The sequence below is a fragment of the Saccopteryx leptura genome, chromosome 13 (assembly GCF_036850995.1).
Source record: "Saccopteryx leptura isolate mSacLep1 chromosome 13, mSacLep1_pri_phased_curated, whole genome shotgun sequence".
Lineage (NCBI taxonomy): Eukaryota > Metazoa > Chordata > Mammalia > Chiroptera > Emballonuridae > Saccopteryx > Saccopteryx leptura.
In genome coordinates this window covers 54,611,544-54,626,888 of record NC_089515.1, presented here as the reverse complement: position 1 = coordinate 54,626,888, position 15,345 = coordinate 54,611,544, and the positions used below count along the sequence as shown (strand labels likewise).

Below are 15,345 nucleotides of genomic sequence, written 5' to 3'. Positions count from 1 at the left end.
AGGCTACCACTGCCTGTCTGTCTGTCTGTCTGTGCATCCCCATGACAACCAAGCCCTGGCCGCTGGACCAGGTCCAGATGCTGGGCTGCTCAGAGACCCCACCACAGCAAGATTGCCTCTCATTCACTGCCGCTAGGGCTACTCATCGCTTCCATTGTCATTTTTCACATTGTTCGAGCCTACCAGTTTCCAGTCACCCTCCTGCTCGGTAGTTCCCAAGGTTGTTTTGTATTTAGTCCTCTATTGAAAGGAATACAAATGATCACCAAGCTTCCTAATCATCGTCCCTTCCTCCCCGCGGTCTTAATTGGGGCTGGTACGTCATTGGGATTGGGTAGCTGCTATTGCCAAGGTCCTTCTTTTATGAATGGTCGTGGGCACCGGCTTGGCTGAGTCCTTCCGTGTTTAGTAATGAAGGTCTCTCCAGGCCTTTATTCTCTCCTTTGTTATCTTGCCTACATCACAGTTTCTCTCCCTCTGGAATTGTACATGTTATTCTACTGTCTTCTGACCTTGGCTGTTGGTTTGGAGACATCGAAGACCAATCTTATGCGTTTCCCATGAAAACATGCACTATGGAAGAAAGATGGCGCCTTCCCCTAGTCATTGTGAACCCCATTGCCCCACTCACACGGAAGAAAGATGGCGCCTTCCCCTAGTCATTGTGAACCCCCCATTGCCCTACTCACACGGAAGAAAGATGGCGCCTTCCCCTAGTCATTGTGAACCCCCATTGCCCTACTCACACGGAAGAAAGATAGTGACCTTCCCCTAGTCATTGTAAACCCCATTGCCCTACTCACACGGAAGAAAGATGGCGCTTTCTCCTAGTCATTGTGAACCCCCATTGCCCTACTCACAGGGAAGAAAGATGGCGCCTTCCCCTAGTCATTGTGAACCCCCATTGCCCTACTCACACGGAAGAAAGATGGTGCTTTCTCCTAGTCATTGTGAACCCCATTGCCCCACTCACACGGAAGAAAGATGGCGCCTTCCCCTAGTCATTGTGAACCCCATTGCCCTACTCACATGGAAGAAAGATGGCGCCTTCCCCTAGTCATTGTGAACCCCCATTGCCCCACTCACACGGAAGAAAGATGGCACCTTCCCCCTAGTCATTGTGAATCCCCCATTGCCCCACTCACAGGGAAGAAAGATGGCGCCTTCCCCTAGTCATTGTGAACCCCCATTGCCCTACTCACAGGGAAGAAAGATGGCGCCTTCCCCTAGTCATTGTGAACCCCCATTGCCCCACTCACACGGAAGAAAGATGGCGCCTTCCCCTAGTCATTGTGAACCCCCATTGCCCTATTCACACGGAAGAAAGATGGCGCCTTCCCCTAGTCATTGTAAACCCCATTGCCCTACTCACACGGAAGAAAGATGGCGCCTTCCCCTAGTCATTGTGAACCCCCATTGCCCTATTCACACGGAAGAAAGATGGCGCCTTCCCCTAGTCATTGTGAACCCCCATTGCCCCACTCACACGGAAGAAAGATGGCGCCTTCCCCTAGTCATTGTGAACTCCCATTGCCCTACTCACACGGAAGAAAGATGGCACCTTCCCCTAGTCATTGTGAACCCCCATTGCCCTACTCACACGGAAGAAAGATGGCGCCTTCCCCTAGTCATTGTGAACCCCCATTGCCCCACTCACACGGAAGAAAGATGGCGCCTTCCCCTAGTCATTGTGAACCCCCATTGCCCCACTCACACGGAAGAAAGATGGCACCTTCCCCCTAGTCATTGTGAACCCCCATTGCCCCACTCACACGGAAGAAAGATGGCGCCTTCCCCTAGTCATTGTGAACCCCATTGCCCTACTCACAGGGAAGAAAGATGGCGCCTTCCCCTAGTCATTGTGAACCCCCATTGCCCCACTCACACGGAAGAAAGATGGCGCCTTCCCCTAGTCATTGTGAACCCCCATTGCCCCACTCACACGGAAGAAAGATGGCGCCTTCCCCTAGTCATTGTGAACCCCCATTGCCCTATTCACACGGAAGAAAGATGGCGCCTTCCCCTAGTCATTGTGAACCCCCATTGCCCCACTCACACGGAAGAAAGATGGCGCCTTCCCCTAGTCATTGTGAACCCCCATTGCCCTACTCACACGGAAGAAAGATGGCGCCTTCCCCTAGTCATTGTGAACCCCCATTGCCCTACTCACATGACAAGCATCACTTTTTTTTTTTTTTTTTTTTTTGAGAGATGGCCGAGCTCGTTCTGGACTTTGATGATAATTTGGGAAAATGATATATCTACCATTAGAATCTTCTTATCAAACAGAACTGCTCAGTTATAATGACACTAACTAAGCACGATGCTTTCATCACCCCAAGATGGCTTGAGGTAGACCTTTTTCATATTGTTAATGGTACATTAGGATGGTTCTTAGAGTCTTCAGGATTTAATTTGATACAAAGATGAAAGACTTGATTCCAGAATGTCGAAAACTCGTATCTGATGGAGTGGTTGCTGTTTCCATTCAAAGCACTAATTGATCTCAAGAAAGTCTCCCAAAGGAGTCTCAGGATATAGTCCACAGGGGAGAGAGAGACTGGCTATCTACTGCCTTATTTTTTCCTCCATTAAAACCCTTCATTATTGAAACAGTAGCTCCAATTCTAGACACAGATTACTGAGGATAAACAACCCCATTGTTGGTGAGATGCACAGTCACATTTTTTTGAAAAATTCACCTCCAATGTGAGGATTAATCTTACATTTGTTTTTAAAAAAGAACCAACTCCCTTTTCATAAAAAGCTCTTGCTTAAATGGACATGTTTATTTTCATGTAAGAAGCAGTAAGTCTCTGAGAATCTTTGATAAGCAGTGAGTATTAGCTTCAATTAAGCCTGTAACCCTTTAACCCTTCTTCAAGAAATCAGATACAGGCCCTGGCCGGTTGGCTCAGCGGTAGAGCGTCGGCCTGGCATGCGGGGGACCCGGGTTCGATTCCCGGCCAGGGCACATAGGAGAGGCGCCCATTTGCTTCTCTGCTCCCCGCTCCCCTCCTTCCTCTCTGTCTCTCTCTTCCCCTCCCGCAGCCAAGGCTCCATTTGAGCAAAGATAGCCCGGGCGCTGGGGATGGCTCCTTGGCCTCTGCCCCAGGCGCTAGAGTGGCTCTGGTCACGGCAGAGCGACGCCCCGGAGGGGCAGAGCATCGCCCCCTGGTGGGCAGAGCGTCACCCCTGGTGGGCATGCCGGGTGGATCCCAGTTGGGCACATGCGGGAGTCTGTCTGACTCTCTCTCCCTGTTTCCAGCTTCAGAAAAAAAAAAAAAAAAGAAATCAGATAAAAATTATGAATTTCCTCTGTCCCCATTCTGAAAAATGCCAGCAATGAATGCATAAATAAGTGGAACAACAAATCCATGGGGTTTTTTTTTTCCTCTCTCTGTCTCTCAAATCAATTATTAAAATTTAAAAAAAGAAGAAGACTAAAACTAACTAATCTAGGCATGGGTTAGACCTGTCTGAGAAACCTTGCAGCCACATGTTTTCAGAAATAGGGCAGGGCTCTTATCTTCTACAAGGACATGGTCTACATCAGATTCAGACAAATAAGAAACACAAGCTGGCCCTGGCCGGTTGGCTCAGTGGTAGAGCATCAGCCTGACATGTGGAAGTCCCGGGTTTGATTCCCAGTCAGGGCACACAGGAGAAGTGCCCATCTGCTTCTCTACTCTTCCCCTTCCCCCTTCTCTCTCTTTCTCTCTCTCTTCTCCTCCCACAGCCATGGCTCAATTGGTTCAAGTGCATTGGCCTCGGGTGCTGAGGATGGCTCTGTGGAGCCTCCGCCTCAGGCACTAAAAATAGCTCAGTTGCAAGCATGGCCCCGGATGGGCAGAGCATCAGCCCCGGATGGGCAGATCATCAGCCCCAGATGGGGGTTGCCAGGTGTATCCTGGTCAGGGTGCATGTGGGAGTCTGTCTCTCTGTCTCCCTTCCTTTCATTTGGAAAAAGAAGGGAAAAGAGGGAGGGAGGGAGGGAGGGAGGGAGGGAGGGAGGGAGGGATGACTCCATGGTCCCCTCCTCCCTGTTCAGGACGAGTGGCTCCCCGGATGTGTGTGGGTCATCCTGCACGGGTCCATGGAGGTGCAACCTCCTGCCACTGTATCCCCAGGTGCCTGTACCCTGTGGAAGCTGGAAAATGGGGCCCTCAGAACTCCTGCTTTGGGGGTGGGTCCCAGAAACTCACCACCAAGAGCCAGCTCCAGGGTCAGGGCCTGAACTGTGGCCCAACAGCCCACCTCACTCTCACATCGACGGGGCGGGATGTCCAGGCAGACGCCCGAGGGAGGGAGAGGGGTTTGCGGAGCACACAGGTGGGCAGCCCATCCGGCGCAGGTCCGGGGACAGAAGCTGACCTTGCTAAAATGAACCGTGTGTCCTCTCTGGAACTGTCCCTATTTCACTACCTCGGGAGCCTGCCATCAATCGTTTGACTCTCAATATTCCATGGGGGGGGGGGGGGCCTGTTTGTCATCGCGAGGGTGACTTATCCTGTTTTTATTTTTCCATCTACTGCTTTTTTTTTCTGTGTGGTTCTCTAGACTGAAATGTTATGGGGGAAATTAATAGGCTTTTAATACCTCATATAATTCAATAACATTTCCCCAGGAAATGATGTAACTTGGCGTTCAGATCACTTAGAAAAATATTTCGTGTTCTTTTGATTGCTCCAGTTTAATCATTCTGATTTCCTTGGTGCTGCGATGCTAATTTGCTTAACATTGTAAATGTTTTCTGGGGAAATGATCTCAAAAATCGATGTTTCTATCAACTATCCTGAATATCGCTGCGACAGGACACTGCGTCCTGAAGGGAAAAAAAAAAATCTAATTGATTGGAAGGCGTGGTTTTCATTCGTTCAATATCGTTTCCCTGTCGATCTCTTTTAAATGAACATGGAATTTCAACATATTATTCCATTAAGCAGAAACTAATTGATTTCTCTTCATTAAATAACAGTGGCACACCAGAGAAATACCTTCTCTAACCCAGCCAGCTAATTGGGCTTGAAGACAGATATTAATGTTGTAATTACAGGAATAAATTAATCACGCTTCTGGGGGCTGGGGGGGGGGGGGGAGGCGGGCAGAGAGGACTTCCCAGTGAGCAAATTGGTTTCTAAGCTGAAACTCAAAGGTACGTGGGCACACATGGGTGCAGGGGAAAGGGGGCACCGTAGAGGGCAGGGAAGGAGCCCATGGCTCACGGGGTATGACCGAGGTGTGTCTGAGGACCTACAAGACCACAGCACCCAGAACACAAGAGACAATGAGGCCGAGGGCGTTTCTTGCAGAATGGTGTAGGCTAGCGGTTTTCAACCTTTTTCATTTTTTACCCTTGGGGATTGTGAAAACAGGGAACTATTTCAAGGACCACGAAGGCAGAAATCACCCTAAGCCTCAGCAAATTCGACTGAGACCTCCGGGTCTAGCAGCTTCATGCCGCATCAGGTGGCTGGCTCTCTCGCAGACCAGCACGGAGCGTGTGGTGGCCCGGTGGGCGGAAACACAGGCGGAGGTCACAATAAAGGCGTGTGTGGCTCCAGGGCAGCGGCGGCTGGCCAGGTGCCGGTTTAAAACGACTAGGAGAGGATGTAACGATGTGTGTGTGTGTGTGTCGGGAAGGCGCTGTTGGTGGCGGGACCCAGCACGGTCCGACACGCTGGTGTCTAAGACAGGAAATGGTACCTGGCCCAGGTGGGGTGACTCAAGATGGGGGACAGGCGGTGAAGGGGGAAGAGGAGGGGTCAGCAGTGGTTTCTGGGTTTCCACCTTGAATAAGTGAGAGAGAAGCAGGCGAATAAAGAACAGGGGTGGGGTGGGAGGAGCCATGGAATGGGGTGACAGCTAAGCTCTGGATGTGGTGAATTTCAGGTGCCAGACTCCAAACACAGTAGCCGGAAGGGCGGGGGTGGGGGGGGGGTTGGGGGGACAAATGGCAGACACAATCGCAGCGGGTCCCCTGGAAAGAACCCCTTTTCCCCTGCGCCCACCCACCTCTGTATTTCAGCTTAGAAACACCTTTGTCCACCAGGACACCCTCTTCTCTGACGCCCCTCCGCTCCCCCCAAGGAGCATGACTCGGAAGTGGGCCGCACGGTGGATTCCACAGGCACCCTGGCCCGTGGCGTCTCCGGGAACCTCCGTGGCTCCCACCTCCTTTGTGGGGCTGGCTTTGCTTTCGTTGGAGGGAGCAGGAGGTCATCCCATCATCTTTTTTTTTTTCCTGTCTTTTCGTTTTCTGGGTCAGCCACAGCCTAAGTGCTAGAGCCCTAAAATAAATGTAAAGACATTGAATAAAACATGAAGTATACAAGCTGCTCAGGGAAGCTGGAACACATGCGCTGTAAAAATAGAAACGTAAACCAGTTTACAGCGGTGTCTTTGTAAAAGTTTATGTGGAGTTCTGTTACTATTAAAAAACAGCAGCAATGCAGAATGACCAGGGGCTGGCTGGACGGTTGCGCTTTTCATCTGTGACCCCTGGATTTTCAACATGCAGCGAATTCAAGCAACAAGGACTCCTTGTCTGTTATGGAATTCATATCTATTTTCTCTACCAAAGAATGTGTTTCTTTTTGTTTCTTTTTAACGACCAGTAAAATGCCTTGCCCAGCCATGGTTACTGCCAAAATTAAATTTAACAACCCCAGCACCGTAACCCCTTTCCTATCTGATGTTGTCGTTGTCACACATATTTCTAGTCAAGTCTTTCATTTCTTGAACTGCGTGCGTCGTAACTTATTTCCCTGGAGTATCCTTTCACCCCAGGAAGTGGCCTTAATATGGACACTATATGTATTGCAGGTGATTATATTGTCATGACGATATACTTTGAACTGAGCCGGAGAATGGGCTATTTCACGATTCAAACGTACATCCCCTGTATCCTGACCGTGGTTTTATCCTGGGTGTCCTTCTGGATCAAAAAGGATGCAACCCCGGCAAGAACGGCATTGGGTGAGTCTCCAAAGAAAACCCTCCCGCCCAGTTGGTACGACTTTGATACAGAAGGATTCATAAGATTCCTCCCCGGGGGGGAAAAGAGGGTTTGCAGGTAACTTAGCCTGGCCAGAGGGCGCCTTGTAGCATAACTTAGTGTCGCTTCTTCTTTCTGACAGTAGAATCCATCCGGGCCACTTCCATTACAGTTGAGGTTAGGAAGTCTAATGAATCAATAGGCTTCGCCTGGTAGTTGCTCCAAGGATGATGTCATCATCAAAATCGAGCCCCATCCTGGAATCTGATGCTCACAAGCCTCATTACATCAATGTAAAAAAATAAATAAATAAATAAAAATAAAAAACAAAAGCAGAACTTACTTTTGAAGACTCACGAATGTTACCTCGCTCAGCCAGGTCTTAAAGAAACGGGCTAGTTTACAAATTGCCGAAAGATAGAGACTTAAGAAAGAAGACAGTTCATCTGGTCACAAGACATTGGTGAGGCCAGATGCAACTGCCAATGGGATCTTCACTAAAGACGAAAAGCATTTAAAAGACACAATGTCAAACAGTTGGAGAAGTTTTGGATGAGCTGAAAGGTGTTCCTCTTCACTCGGGGATTTTAATGTTACTGGGAAGACGGTGCTAGAAATGTCGCAGGAGGTGCGGCTTACCAAATTGCACAGACCTTGGCATTTAAGATTAGATTGTGCTCGGCACCATGCCGAGAAGCTGTCGCCTCGGAATGATGTGCCGTGTTGGAAAGGGAGGGGCCGGTGTGGCTTACTGATGGTGTGGTGGTACCTGTCCCCCTGTGCAGGCATCACCACGGTGCTCACCATGACCACGCTCAGCACCATAGCCAGGAACTCCCTGCCCCGGGTGTCCTATGTGACCGCCATGGACCTCTTTGTGACGGTCTGCTTCCTGTTTGTCTTCGCGGCCCTGATGGAGTATGCCACCCTCAACTACTACTCAAGCTGTAGGAGACCCACCACCGCTAAGAAGAAAACGTCGGTGAGTTCCCGTAGCAAAGCTTTTTTTTTTTGGTGGGGGTGGGGGGGGTAGATCTACCCGTAGGAGGGTAGAACATTGAGATAAATTATCTGTATTCCTCAGGATCTTAGAGCACATGACGTAAAGAGTGATCTCAACAAGACTTTAGGGAAGCAAGACAGGCACAGGGGGTCCTTGGGTTACAGCAGTCCCGACGTACGTACGACATTCAACATTTTGGATTTATGATGCTCACTCCCATAAAAATTCTAAGCCCTGGCCAGTTGGCTCAGTGGTAGAGCGTCAGCCCGGCATGTGGAAGTCCTGGGTTCGATTCCCGGCCAGGGCACACAGGAGAGGCACCCATCTGCTTCTCCACCCTTCCCTCTCTCCATTCTCTCTTTCTTCCCCTCCCACAGCCAAGGCTCCACTGGAGTAAAGTTGGCCCAGGAGCTGAGGACAGCACCATGGCCTCTGCCTCAGGTGCTAGAATGGCTCCCGTTGCAATGGAGCATCGCCCCATGGTGGGCATGCCGGGTGGATCCCAGTCAGGCACATGTGGGAGTCTGTCTCTCTGCCTCCCCACTTCTCACTTCAGAAAAATACACATAAAAAAAACTTTAAAAAATTGAGACATAAATGTCTCTGCCTACACCATTGGCATCCTACTGATAGACTGTGTCATTTTTGCTGTTACTGCAGTACAGGGTGCAACAGTATATCTCTGTCTTTTTCCTTTCTCTGTGGCTTAGTTGTGTTTTTATGTTCTAGATCAGTGATTTTCAACCTTTTTTGAGCCGCGGCACATTTTTTACATTTACAAAATCCTGGGGCACACCACCTACCAAAATGACACAAAATGACACTCTAACACAGTACATATTATACATATAGTTAATAATATAGTTTCTAAATGTATTTATACTCACACCTGACCATGTCTCGCGGCACACTGGTTGAAAAACACTGTTCTAGATGATGATGTGACAACTGTGTTAGGATAGGTAAGTGGCTTAGGCTAGGGTGTGTTTTGACCGACACCAAAATTCAGGTTATGTCACTGTTGTAGGAACAGAATTGTGGCGTAACCCGAGGACCCCCTGTATTCAGAAGCACCTCCTTAGTGGGACACACAAGTGACAGGTGTTAATGTCACCAGACTTTAAAGGATGGTCTTAACCGGGGTGTGTGTGTGTGTGTGTGTGTGATATACATGATGCAAAGATTTTCACAGCAGTTTTGTAGTTATTTTTTCTGCTATTCCCACAGTTGTTACATCCAGAGCCCTCGAGATGGATTCACGAGCGAATCACCCTGCAAGCCCCTTCTGTATGTGTCTCGCCGCATGTGCCCACGTTTCTGCGAACTGTTCCTAAACCGAGACAGGAGGGTGTGGCGTTGCTTACATACCCAACAGCAACGCACACCCTCCCTTCAACACGTGTTTCTTTTTTTCTTTTTTTTTTTTAACAGCCAAGTTAGAAAATTTGGAAAATAAAGGAAAAAAAATTAGTCATCGCCCTTCGACCCAGAGATGAGTGCACAGCATGCATCTTTCCGTTTTGTAACTCAAAAATAGGTCGTGGGCAGGTTTTTGTGTCGTAAATACTATCGCTGAACTTCTGTTTTTCAAGTCTAGTTGGCCTTCAATAGTATTGTATATTTGTTTCAGATGTTCAGCATGAGGGGGCGGGGAGGGGGGGGGGTCAGACAGTTATATAACTTGTGAAGTGTCCCCTCCCCCCCGATATTCCCAGGACCCACCTGGTCCCATCCATAGTTCCCGCGATATTATGGGCTGTATTCCCTGTGCTGTCTGCTACATCCCCATGACTGTTCTGATACTACCGACCTGTACTTCTCAACCCCTTCACCCTTTCCACCCAGCCCCCAACCACCCTTTCCCCTCTGACAGCCGGCAGTCTGCTCTCCGTATCGATGAGTCTGTGTCTGTCTTGTTTGTGCGTTTATTTTCAAGATTCCACACAGACGTGAGCTGACAGGGTACTTGTCTTTCCCTGTCTGACTTAGTGCCCTGAGCAGAACACCCTCTAGGTCCACCCATGCTGCCCCACATGGTAAGATTTCCTTCTTCCCATGACCGAGCGGTATTCCATGGTACTGATGTCCTTTCATAGGGTCATTTTTATTTTTGTGGTGTCGTGGTCGTGACTGATGCCCATATACAATCTCGGCTAGACGGTGGGCTCATTCACACTTTTTCATGTTTATACATGTTCTTATCGCTACGGTTTTGCATACACCTGTGACCGTTTATACTGAGTATCAACTCCTAGGAGCACCTGACTGGGCTAGAGGGGCTGCAGAGTCTTTGCCAAACCCTGTTCCCCCAGCCCCAGCGCAGAACGCTCCCTGCAGTAGGTCGGAGAGCCACACGGAAAAATGCTCCCGCAAACGGCTCTGTTAGCATGTCTTCGATGGTTGACAAAGCTCACTATTGTTTCCTTACCTGATTTTTTTATTTGCATTCCTGCTTTTGTGAGTTGCTTTTCACATCTTTTAAGTTTTGCACGTTTTTATATAATTTTGTAATTCTTTTTTGTCTTTTGTGTGTGTGTGTGTGTGTTATATTATGTATAGTGTATTTTATCTGATATAAAATGTATACTGGCCCTGGCTCGTTGGCTCAGCAGTAGAGTGTAGATCTGGCATGTGGAAGTCCCAGGTTCAATTCCTAGTTAGGGCACACAGGAGAAGCAACCATCTGCTTCTTCTCCACCCCTCGCCGTTCGTGTTCTCTCTCTCTTTCTTTTCCTCTCCCACAGCCATAGCTCGATTAGTTTGAGCGCATCGGCCCCAGGCACTGAGGATGGCCCTGTGGAGCCTTTGCCTCAGGTGCTAAAAATAGTTCGGTTGCAAGCATGGCCCCAGATGGGCAAAGCATTGGCCCCAGACGGGGGGGGGGGGGGTGGCGGGTGGATCCCGGTCAGGGGCACATGTGGGAGTCTGTCTCTCTATCTCACCTCCTCTCACTTGGAAAAGAAGAAAACAACGTAATAATAAAATGTATACCATTGCATATAGAATATATCAAGGATATTAATCTTTTCTGTGTGTGTGTGTGTGTGTGTGTGTTGTGTGTGTGTGTGTTTTGCTTAGTTTTTTAGTTCAGCTTTCATTGGCAATATTGTCACAGTCATTTCTGTGCCTTTTCCCACACGCATGGTGTGAAGCCTGCTGCGGTCAGATCCGCCTGCCTTTCCTTTTATCGTCTCTGCGGGATGAACCCCGCCCAGCTGACCTGTTCCTGCTGCCCTGCCCGGTGACTTCTGTCTCGTTCCCATTTCCCACAGAACTACTCCCTGCTGGACATCAGGCCGCCGCCACCGCCTCCACCGCCCACGATGATCACCCTGAACAGCTCCTTGTACTGGCAGGAGTTGGAGGAGACCTGCGTCTACGAGTGCCTGGACGGCAAGGACTGCCGGGGCTTCTTCTGCTGCTACGAGGAGTGCCAGTCCGGGTCCTGGAGGAAAGGGCGGATCCACATAGACATCTCGGAGCTGGACTCCTACTCCCGCGTCTTCTTCCCCACCTCCTTCCTGCTCTTCAACTTGGTCTACTGGGTTGGGTACCTGTATCTCTAAGTGTCCCCTGGGGTGGCGAGTGAGGCGTGCGCTAGGCCCCCCTCTGTGACCTGTCACCCTCCCCAGACCCGTAGTGACCGACGGGAGCGGCCCGGAGGACGCCGCTCAGTGTCTCCCAAGGCATGCCTCACCTCTGAGCAGTATAGGAGAATGTATGGCCCATCTCCCGTATGTATTTCACACTCACGCACACACACACACACACACACACACGTGCACACGCGCGAGGACCGAGTTTTCAAGTTAGATTCTCGCAATCCCTTCCTAAATCTGTGAAGTTTCCAGGATGGTGTAGGGAGCCCAGGAGCCTCTGCCCCGTCACCCTAGCAAAGAAATCTGCAGCGCACGGAAGCAGACATCGGAGGTGTGCTCTCAGGCCCCAACCTTCTAGATCTTTCCTTTGCCACCCTCGGCGTGGCACCAGTGCCCGCGCGCGCTGAGTCACTACTGCCTGAGACGCACCACACTGGCCGGCAGTGCACCCCGGGGGCGGCCCAAGTTCAAGTGGGAAGGGCAGTGAGTTCCGAGCCCGTGTCCTCTCTCTGTGGCCTGTTCTTCCCTGGCTCCGTCGTGGTTAGCTACCATCCCTTAACCTAACAGCCACACGTTGGCTTGGGAGGGGGGCCCAGGTGTCATCCACCCAAAAGTTTCCAGTAGAGGAGTAAATTACGATTTCCAGATTTTTTTTCCATGTTGCTGAAATCAGTGCTATTGAGTCTCTCCGAACATCAGAAGGTCATTACTTTGTATCATGAACCTCAGAAGGTCATTACTTTGTATCATGAACCTCAGAAGGTCATTACTTTGTTTCATGAACCTCAGAAGGTCATTACTTTGTTTCATGAACCTCAGAAGGTCATTACCTTGTTTCAGACTGAGCGTCAGCAGTGTCTGAGCCAGAGGTGGTTGGACTAGTGTGGCGTGAGTTCAGTATAAGAATCGTGTTTTGCTGGGCGGAGTGGTGGCCGGAGTGTGCAGTGATGTCAATGCTCTTGTGGGTTTGAGGGTTATCTTCATCCGTGAGAGGAACGCGCGCACCGTTCACGAGCCTTCGTCTTGATAGTGCTTCCCAGGGTGTGAAAGGCACGTTGGTGGGATTTTTAACTCTTCTTAGCGAATGTGAATGTGCGTGACACATCGCATGAGATGTTAAAAGGCAAAAAGGGTAATGGTTCTCATCAATGATCTATTTTGATGAACCAAAAATTAATAATAATAATAATAATAAATAACTTTTCTACTTTGAGATACGAACGCATAGCAAAATCCCAAAGATAAACGTTCCTTGATATGATTCCTCTTTTGATATTTTTATAGCAGAAAACCGACTTGCTTTGTGATGTTAGTTCTTTGTGGTCGCCGAGAAATACAAGTTTGGAGCGCGTATATCTCAGTATCTCCTTCCCAAGACCCTTCAGAAACTTCCCACCAGTGATAGGAAAAAATGGGGGGAGCCTACCAGCTCATGAACGATGCTTTAGGCACTCCTAAAATTTCCATACTAACATTTTGGTACTGGAATCTCCGTGCTTCTCACCGGAAAACTGAATCAAATTGAATTGGAAACCATAGAACTTTATTTTCATTCTTTATTGGACATCCTGTTGTGTCTCAGAAAAAAAAAAGGGGGGGGTGAGAGAGGAGAAAAAGGTCAAACATTGTGCAGAGAAAATATTTAGAAGTGCTGACTTCCCCCAATTTCCTGGGTGCTGGCCAGACGCAGAAGGGGTGGGAGTCGTGGAAGGGGTCAGGAAAGTTGAAATTAGAGGCATCTTTTTCATTTGGTAAGCATCACTGCCAATCAAGGGCGTGCTGACGTGTGGCTATATGATGATCACCCAGGTTCCAAGGAGTGAGTCTATATAATATAGTGTGGGACAGCCAAGCCCGTCCCAAAGACCACAGACCACAAGAAGCCAGTTGGCTTCAGCTTCAACTTAGCAAATTTTATATGACAATAAATAACGGAAGAGAAACACTTTGTTGACTTCCGCAAAAATTTCTGCTCTGTTGGGAGTTTTCCCTATTCGTGTGTAGACAACACTCCCACGCTTGGTGATCTAGGAGGCACCGCCACCGTGACCGAGGGATCTCAGCCTGTCACAGCAGTGACCGAGGGGTCTCGGCCTGTCACAGCAGAGCACTGAGCACCCCGGGGATGGGGGGTGGGGAGGCAGTCCCAGGCCAATCCTCTTTAAAGACAATGTCGTGTTTTGTGAATTTATCATTTCTCACACTGGGAAGGATTTCACACCAGGAATCAGAGCAAAAGGCATCTTTAAAGAAGTCCCAGAGGGAACCGAGGTTTTGCGTGGAATTCTTCTTAGGAGAAAAATAACCCCCAAAGCCTTTCTGTGACATCGACCTGGTCCCATTTTACCTTTGAAAATTTGATCGATGCCTCTGATTTTAAAGCCACACCGACCCTGTGGCGTTGCCGGCCATTCTGACAAAATGATATACAACATAGAAGATATATACCAATAACCTCTATTTTCTCCCCCCCCCCCTCCATCCTGAGAATCCCTGCTGGTCTAAACACAGGGGTTCATGGCTCCTTTTCCTGGAAGGAGAACCCTCATATCAACAGAGTCCAATAGACGGTCACTTGTTGAATAGAAAGTAGATTCCTGCACGTGTCGCGATGGACACACCGGTCAGGCCCAGAAGAACCCCCTGGTCCCCAGCGGGTCTCCCACTCATGGTCCCCATGTCCATCGTGACTCCTCAGATGAGCTTTGCAAGCCACAGTCCGGGAGAGCGGTGTGCCGCTCACGTGGAGCGCACGTGCTCGTTTAAGTAGGTGTGACTGTGTCTTTTGGAGGCTGGGGAGAGAGCGTGAGGGGAAAGTCACCCCAGGGGCAGGACTGTCCTTCGCCACACACTTGGTTAGTAGGGTACATGTGTGGGGCACACCGTGTGAGACTGTTCCACCCCGACCCCACACCCTTCCAGCCCCGCTGGCTTGCTTTGCATGGAGAACCCAGAAGTGTTTTGGGTGGTGGCCATGTGGCAGCTTGAGGAAGCTGTCCAAGCGACCTGCATCCCAAAGGTACTCCTGGGTCCCTCACTGTGGCCAAGACCAAGGAGGTGACAGTTGTACGTGTTGACAAGGATTCCTCACTTCTGACCGCTGTGGACTACACATACAGCTGTGACCATCCGTCTTTCTTTCAGCCGCGCCCTGGCTGGGCGGCGGAGGGAAGAACAGACCATTTCCCGTTTGCGGGATTCAGAGCAGAACGCCCTCCGGCATCCGCGGAGTCCCCACGCCACTAACCACGGCACTCTCGGATACTGGACTGAGGAGGCGCAGGCCCCTCTAACTCACTCTGTGCCCAACCAGGACTGCCCCCAGGTCACCCAACACATGCCTTAGAACCCGCCTTCCACGCTGGGTTTTCTTTCTATGTCATGAGTGCGTCGGAAACAGGGTTTCCTTCCTCACAGGCCAAAGAGTCTTAGCTCACCCGGGAGATGTCAGCTGGGGGGCGGGGGGGGGGGGGTCACAGTTTTGATGGGTTTGGTTCTTCCATCCAGAAAAGGCTTGGGCTAGCTCACAAGGCATTTGAGGGACTACACACGAGACCTTGGGGACGATTTTTAAGTCAGCGACATCAGCGCTCATGAGGGGTTAAGTGTCTGCAAAGAACCTTCTCACCAAGTCTTTCTGCCTGGCCATAGTGTTTTTTTTTTTGTTTTGCTTTTTTTCTTTTTTCTGCTCCGTGAAATGCCACACGCTGGCAGCCCAGGAAGGTGATCAATAACCCTATCGGCCC

The 15,345-nt window shown here is 49.8% G+C and overlaps 1 protein-coding gene across 1 annotated transcript in view; it reads left to right on the top strand.

Moving 5' to 3' along the window:
- The window catches only part of GABRG3 (gamma-aminobutyric acid type A receptor subunit gamma3), a 203,546-nt gene extending 189,152 nt beyond the window's left edge, over positions 1-14,394 (top strand). Inside the window, exons 7-10 of the mRNA XM_066355698.1 lie at positions 6,826-6,978; positions 7,783-7,979; positions 9,228-9,287; positions 11,273-14,394. Coding sequence (XP_066211795.1) covers positions 6,826-6,978; positions 7,783-7,979; positions 9,228-9,287; positions 11,273-11,566 — 704 coding nt within the window. The 3' untranslated portion in view covers positions 11,567-14,394. The remainder of the gene's footprint in view (positions 1-6,825; positions 6,979-7,782; positions 7,980-9,227; positions 9,288-11,272) is intronic.
- Positions 14,395-15,345: the final 951 nt, after the last annotated feature.